The sequence below is a fragment of the Vigna angularis genome, chromosome 1, assembly GCF_016808095.1.
Source record: "Vigna angularis cultivar LongXiaoDou No.4 chromosome 1, ASM1680809v1, whole genome shotgun sequence".
Classification (NCBI taxonomy): domain Eukaryota; kingdom Viridiplantae; phylum Streptophyta; class Magnoliopsida; order Fabales; family Fabaceae; genus Vigna; species Vigna angularis.
In genome coordinates this window covers 6,648,328-6,656,394 of record NC_068970.1, presented here as the reverse complement: position 1 = coordinate 6,656,394, position 8,067 = coordinate 6,648,328, and the positions used below count along the sequence as shown (strand labels likewise).

At 32.8% G+C, this 8,067-nt stretch overlaps 1 protein-coding gene across 1 annotated transcript; it reads left to right on the top strand.

Annotated features, from left to right (window-relative positions):
- The first annotated feature begins 4,532 nt into the window (after positions 1 to 4,532).
- LOC108322117 (flavonoid 3-O-glucosyltransferase) lies at positions 4,533 to 6,632 on the top strand. Its single transcript, XM_017554099.2, has 2 exons — positions 4,533 to 5,345; positions 5,549 to 6,632. Exons 1-2 carry the CDS (start codon positions 4,850 to 4,852, stop codon positions 6,526 to 6,528), a joined length of 1,476 nt encoding a protein of 491 aa, XP_017409588.1. The 5' UTR covers positions 4,533 to 4,849; the 3' UTR covers positions 6,529 to 6,632.
- The last annotated feature ends 1,435 nt before the right edge of the window (positions 6,633 to 8,067 follow it).

The window sequence follows — 8,067 nt, the reverse complement described above, 5'->3', positions numbered from 1 at the left end:
GTAGATGGGGATAAAAAAAAGATGTTTATTATAGATTTATTTATTCAAGACTCTGATATTATAAATGAACAAATGATACAAAAAATTATCAATATTCAAAACTTATTTGTTCGCCTTTTATGTTTGTTTTTTTATTACACTTTGATGGTATACTATTTTTCTTTTATTTTGAATTGTCTTATGAGTTTAACATCATTTTAGAGTAAAATTTAAGTGAGTTACTGAGTCAACCCGTTTAACTCATCAACCTGTGGTGGGTCGGACTGGGTTTGAATTTTTTCAACTCGCTAATAAGTGAGTCGGACTAGGTTAGCTCACTAAGTGACCAATCTATCATAGGCAAGCCAGGTTACGTTTTGACAGCTCTAAATAAAATGAACTTATTCATAATATAAAATTAGTTTATGTGTAAATAGATTTGAATAATTATTTATCCAGTTTTTAATTTATATAAAATAATATTAATTTCTAAAAGTAATTTTGTATACTGTAAATACTTATAAAGTATTTAATATATCTTTAACATTTTTAAGCAAATTCAAATTATTTGTTAAATATTACTGATTGATAAATATTTTTCATATTTTCTTATTTTTCCCATCATTTTTACTTTACAGTTGTATGGTTCTTTGTGAACTTTCACCTAAGTCTCTTCGATTAGGGAACGTTCTAAGTGAACTCCTAGAGTTCGTTGCTCGGTGAGAAACGTTCTTCGTGAATTCTCATATGAGTCTCTTCGACTTAGAAAACGTTCTAAGTGAACTCCTAGAGTCCGTCACTCGGTGAGGAACGTTCTTCGTGAACTCTCACCTGAGTCTCTTTGATCTAGGGAACTTTCTAAGTGAACTCCTAGAGCCCGCCGCTCGGTGAGGAACCGTTCTTCGTGAACTCTCACCTGAGTCTCTTCGACCTAGGGAACGTTTTAAGTGAACTCCTAGAGTCTGCCGCTTAGTGAGGAACATTCTCTGTGAACTCTCGACCTAGGGAATGTTCTAAGTGAATTCCTAGAGCCCGTCGCTCGGTGAGGAACGTTCTTTGTGAACTCTCACTCGAGTCTCTTCAACTGAACAATCTTGCTTGCTTGGCCGTCCGACCTTATAACCTAAGTTATTTTGATATTAGGTGCTAGCGTCACAAATGTGTTAGTCTAATCGTCTACATTCTTTTTTGACAGTTCAAATTCGAATTGTTATTTTTCTTTAGTGCAGATAACAAAATCTTGCATACGAGCCACTTGGCCAACTTTGAGCAACCGCTCGGTGAGGAACATTCTTCGTGAAGTCTTACTTGAGTCTCTTCGACCTAGGGAACATTCTAAGTGTCCGTCATTCAGTGAAAAACGTTCTCCGTGAATTCTCACATGAGTTTCATCACCCTAGGGAACTTTCTAAGTCTAGAGTCCGCCTCTAAATGCAGGGAGGAATGAAGACTTAAGGCGTATCAAACACAGACTCCCTAACACCACATGAATGACTTTCTCAAGCTCATAATAATCCTTGTGCACCTCTTCCAATAAAGAGCTTACTTGGGTTTGGGGAGCATGTGTATAGTATGAATATGTGTCAGGCCAACGGACTGGGCAAACAAACAATTCACAACTCTTAGTCAATCGATTAAGGTAGTTACAATTGATTGACAGTTAATAAAAATATTAACCATTTTTTGGTAATGGGTCAAGCCTAAGGTTAAGCTCATTTTAATATATATATATATATATATATATATATATATATATATATATATATATATATATATATATATATATATATATATATATATATATGTTTGATAGGAGGGTCAGGTAACTAATTCTGAGTACTTACTACGTAAAGTCACTGACTTGAGCGTCAGAGTGTATTTGACAAGTACCCTCCCGTATGGCTTGGACAAATAAAAAAGGGAGTTAGCAATGCAATTTGGATGATGAAGGATCGTTAGGAAGCTCATCCAGTATTCAGAACAACTTATAATGTTTTGAGTAAGGATGTTAACCTTCACCCAAAACACATATAAATGATAAGGTTGAGTAATATGTAAAAAAAAATCATAAACATACTATCTTAATATTTTGTATCAAAAGTTATTGTTAAGCTTTTGTAATTTTATTATTGTTGGTTAAGATGAACATTTTTTTTGTTATAGATAAGATCATATCTTTCTTCTTGGTTGGAGTTTTCTCATAATGCAAAATTATCTTTAATAAAATGTGAACTAAATTAAATTTTGTATCACATTATGATATTTTTTATTGATATATATACATATATATTATCATCTAAATAAAGCTATTAGACATTATTGTTATAATATAATTTTTATTAAAATAAATAAATAAAAATATAGGAAACAATATAAGATCTACGATGAAATTACAATAGACATATAAACAAGAAAAACCTATTAAGAAGAAAAAGTTAACTAAATATATGAATGAAAATTTTTAGCATGTTAAAGAGATTTATCATTAGATAACTAGTTCATTTCTAAAAAAATATCTTTAAACTTTTTTTAAAAGTTTTTGTTTTAAAATATTTAATATTAACTTATTTTTGTCTTATCTTTATTAGGTTTTCTTATAGTTTGAAGTAACCGCATTGTAGTCATTTTTAGTATTAGAATCTTTCATCTCTCATATAATATATTATTCTTTTTAGAAGATAATTTCAATTTCTTCACAAAATAAGTTTCCTTACACGTCAAGAATTAGAAATTATTTATGAATCACTATGAGGTGAATTTAGATTTGTAAATTTTGCAACTATTTATGGAAGCGACATCCTCCAAAAAGATACATCAATCAAGGAATCAAACTCCACATGCATGCCACTAGTATAAATATATAGATTCTTAACAAACAAAAGAACATTCATTCACAACACATATATTATTATGATTAACCATCATTGGTATAGACTCTGACTTACCAACAGACGGTACCACAGTCTAGTGCAAAAAAACTATTTTTACAACAAGTTTTTATACATGTTATAATCTACTCGGTGTAATAATTTTTGTTTTGGCAGTTTTATAATTAAGATAAAATTTTCTAGTTATCATTAAAATTGGTATACAAAGTTGTGGGTTGATATACTTGTAATTAAGTGAAAGATTTTCTATATCAATTTTAGGTCTAATCGTTATAATAAATCAAATTCTCATATCCACTTGTGCTTTACTTTCCTTTTTGCCTTATGAGACTTAGTGTAAAAACAATGATATTCATATAAGTTCTTAGAGAAACTTAACTATAAAGACTATGACTATGTTTGAATATCATTCATATGATTAAGTCTCTTCTGTACTCAATAATCATCATGAAAATTAAGTAAAAAAAGTAAAACATATGTATTTAAGACACATTTTATCATTTTTTGTTTTTATAAAAAAAAACGTGTCTTTTTAGAACTTAATTTTGTATTTCAAATAATCATATTTAATGGAATGTTATATATTAAAAAAATGTTATTCTTGTAGATACGAGTAATTTGCAATTTAAAAAATATTTTTTTTATTTAATTAAAATTGATAAAAATAGAAGAATGTAATAAAAGTAGATGATTTATGGATAAAATAATTTCAATTTTAGTGGAAATTGAGATATCCACCCTCCTAGAAATCACTAAAAAAAAAATAAGACAGTGTAGTTTTCTAAAATATAAAAATTACTTTTTACATTGGGAAAAAATATTCTTAGGAGTATATATATTTTCAGAACTTTAAAAAAATACGAAAATATATTTCTCTCTGCACATTCTCAGAAAAGAAAGAATAAAGGGAAAATGAGATAGTCTTTTTTCTTGTAATTTCTTTTTGAATTTTGTATTACAATTTTTGTAATGTTCATCATAATTTGATTTTTTTTATCACATAGTCTTATTTATTTTATTTGATACTTCTATCTTTAATTATTTGAGTTTCAAGGTATTGATGGGTGCAAGGGTGTACACACAAACAAATTAAAATGAAATGAAGTAAAAAGTAGTTACAAAAAAGCTAGGGTGGATATTGATATTTAATAGCTCACATATTACATTGATTTTACTTGTCAATTCATTAAATGAGATTACTAAAAGATGATAATAATACTTTAAAAATACTAACTGTTATATTCTTAATAAAAAATTAATTTTAATTATTTGACATTTATCAATAACAATGGTAAATCCAAGAACTAATTACAACAAAGTAGACCTAAATGGAATATTCTTTGGGAGTATAAGAGCAAAAGAGATGGCCCAAATTAATCTTCATTAAGTATTAATGATTATTCTTTTTTATAAATTATAAAACTTAAATACATGCCATCAAATATTATGGTAATGTATGGCTGACATATAGTAGGAAGTTTTAAGATTGAAAGACATCCTATTAACTTATGAAGAAAACAGATGAATGAGATAAATTCCCGCAGTTTTATTGCCATTGTTATTTTATTGGAAGCTAAGATTAGAGTTTTTCAGTTAGGTGCGCAGCTACGAAATGCATACGGAGAGGAAAGGCAACTCGGTGGTTCAACGAAACCAACCCAAGTCACTAACCGGAAAACAAATATATATTCACCGGCCGTTGTACCTGACTGTCAACAGCTAGTCTCGCCGGAGCACATGCTGTGCAAAAGAAAAACTTGTTTATTACCGTCTTCATACATGCATGCAAACAGTTGAGTTAGTTATCATCTTCCAACAAACTACGTGCATGTCTCTCTCTGTTCTCTAACCTTTTGCAGGCAACTTAACCCAATGGCTTATAAATCTAGCTACACAAAATTGTCAAAGGGAGAAGAAAAAGAGAACATAAATCTTAAAGGTAGAATTAGCGAATCATAGTGTCTAAACCAGAAACGTCCAGAATGGCTGTTTGTCCTACCGACGACAGGCATGTGGCCGTGTTGGCGTTTCCCTATGGCACACACGCAGCTCCGCTTCTGAACCTGGTGCGTAGGGCTGCGGCCGAGGCACCTGAAGTGTCGTTCTCGTTCTTCAGCACGAAAAGATCCAATGCCTCTGTCTTCGCGGGGCTCAACGAGGAGCAGCTTTTGAACATAAGGCCTTATGACATTGAAGACGGGTTGCCGGAGGACTTTGTGCCCTCGGGGAACCCCCAAGACCCCGTCGCCTACTTCGTTAAGGCCATGCCCGCTAACTATAGGACTGCCATGGACGAAGCCGTCGAGAAAACGGGGAGGCAGATCACTTGCTTAGTCTCTGACGCCTTCTTTTGGTTTTGTGCTGACATGGCTGAAGAAATGCATGCCAAGTGGATTCCTCTGTGGACTGCAGGGCCTCACCCTCTCCTTGCTCATATTTCCTCCCAACAAATCAGGGAAAAGCTGGGCCCAGATGGAGGTATATGGCGTTCCCCCCACCCCCCTCAAACTTGATTTCGTATATAGATTCTTTAATTAAGAAAATCTTCTTTTTCTGATAAACGTTTATTATCCAGAGACTTGAGCTAAAAGGAAAGATTGAATTATACAAGTGTGTGTTATCGAAATAATATTCAATAGATTCAGGTGACTAACGAGAAATATGTTTTTCTTGTTTTGCAGTCGGAGAAAACAAAGAAATCGATTTCCTCACTGGTTTCAATGGGCTGAAGGCAGGTGACTTGCCTGAAGGATTGGTGGAAATGCCAGAAGACCCTTTTTCAATGATGTTAGAGAAAATGGGAGAAGCTTTGCCCCGAGCAACCGCAGTTGCCATAAACTCCTTCAGTGGAGTACACGTTCCTATTGCGCAGGAGCTAGAAACCAGGTTCCAGATGCTTCTGAATGTTGGTCCATTCATTTTGACAACACCACAATCTGTTACTCTTGATGATGAAGGGTGCTTACCATGGTTGAACTCGCAAGAGGACAAGTCAGTGGTGTACATCAGCTTCGGAAGTGTGATAATGCCTCCACCAGATGAGTTGACTGCATTGGCAGATGCGCTAGAAGAAGGTAAGTATCCATTTATTTGGGCTTTCAGAGGTAACCCTGAAAAACAATTGCCAGATGGGTTCATGGAAAGGACAAAAAAGCAAGGGAAGGTTGTAGGGTGGGCCCCCCAAATGCAGATCCTTAAGCATTCAGCAGTTGGTGTGTGCATAACACATGGTGGATGGAACTCAGTTTTGGATTGCATAGTTGGTGGTGTGCCTATGATTTGTAGGCCCTTTTTTGGAGATCAGTCGTTGAACACTGCTACACTTGAGCATGTATGGGAAATTGGTGTGGGGCTTGAAGACAATGTTTTCACTAAAGAAGAAACTCTAAGAGTTCTGGAAACAGTAATGTCAAGTGAGAAAGGGATGATGATGCGGGAGAAAGTATTGGAACTCAAGGATTTGGCAATGGAGGCAGCGGGACCTGAAGGTGACTCTACCAAGAATTTCTGCACTTTTGCAGATATTCTTTCAGGTTTGCACCATGGCAAATCGCACCATCAACCACATGGTTTAAGAGGTATCCGCCACAAAATTGCAGGTGCATTTGCTGCAGCACATCACAAATTACGCCGCCACCACCACCATCATCAAAAGCACTAAGGTTTAAGAAGTTTTTTTCACCCACAATTGCGCGGTTTGAAATCCATCAAAAGCAGTTGGAACCTTAGATTTTGATTTCCAAATGGTAGCTAAAGGAATATACACTTGGTTCTAGGTGTAGATTTTTAAAAGGTTCCTCATCGTATTCAACTACTGCTAATGTAAACAATAATGAAGACTTCCATTTTCTCCGGACACTGATCTTATAATATTAGTTATATATAATATTTGAAACTACAAAAATTCAGAGTGATTCTTAAATTTTCCATCTAAAAATTGAGAAAAATTAATTAGTGGAAGTGGAGGAAATTTATCTATACTTGATTAAGATGCTATTAAAAATGAATATTCATTTTTAGAAATATATTTGTATGGTATATGGGATAGATCGAACTATCAACATCCGCAATCGCTCTTCTACTTTTGTCAACGATCAAAACAGATCAATTGTTGGACCAACGCTTAAGTAAAACAGTTAATAAATTAATAACACAATGATTAAAGATATTGCTTAAATATATTGATAAACTTATTACAGGATAAGGAAGTTGTTTATGAGTAACATATCGGATTTAAAGGTAAGTTCGTTTTATTGGATCTATGTTAGTTTAAAGTCCATGAAATAACTTATAAATAGAAGGTTAAGCCGCAAAAGTAAGCAGGTTAAATTAATTCTCTGTATTCACTCTCTACTGAATATTATCACTATTATCACGCAAAGTCATTGACTTAAGCATGAGAGTGTCTTTTGCAGGTACTTCTCACAATTTGGATAATAGAGGACCATTAGGAAGCTTATCCAATTTTCACAACCATTTGAAATGCTTTGAGTAAAGGATCTCAACCCTATACCGAAACAATATCTATAAAAATAATTTTTAATCTACAAGTTACTAAAAATGTATATTTTATATAAATTAATCTAGACCTTTCTTATTACAAATCAAGCAAGATTGAGAAAATAATACTTTATTCTTACCAATTTAAAGTATTACTTACAGAAAAATAATTAGAGATAGGAGAATAGTGTGGAGGGTCCCCACGGTCCCAAAAACTAATTTATTATTATTTTTAGAATATCTAACAGCCTCTCGAAGTACTTAAGAAACTGCTTTTCAACTTTCTTCTTATTTAAAAGAGCTACCTTCTATGACAATTGTTTCATGCACCCCATCAATTTCTTATTGCACCTCATAATTTTCCTGAATGACTATTTTGTATTGTAAAAGTGACTTTCAATTTATTAATTTCAGAATAGGGTTTTCCAAACTGAAATTTTGGAATTTATGGAATAATATTTTCAAAACAAAATTATTCGGAACAAAATTTTCGAAATAAAATTTCCAGAACGCGTGAAATACATTTTTTTGGAACGGATTTTCAAAACAATTTTTTGGAACACATATAATATCTTTTGGAATGAATTTTCCAGAATACTAAAAAGAACTTTCCGGAACATATAAAATATTTTTTGGAAAAAGCTCTTCAAAATGAGTTCTTTTAGTATTTTCTTCTCTTCTTCTTCCTCTGCAGTAGTGG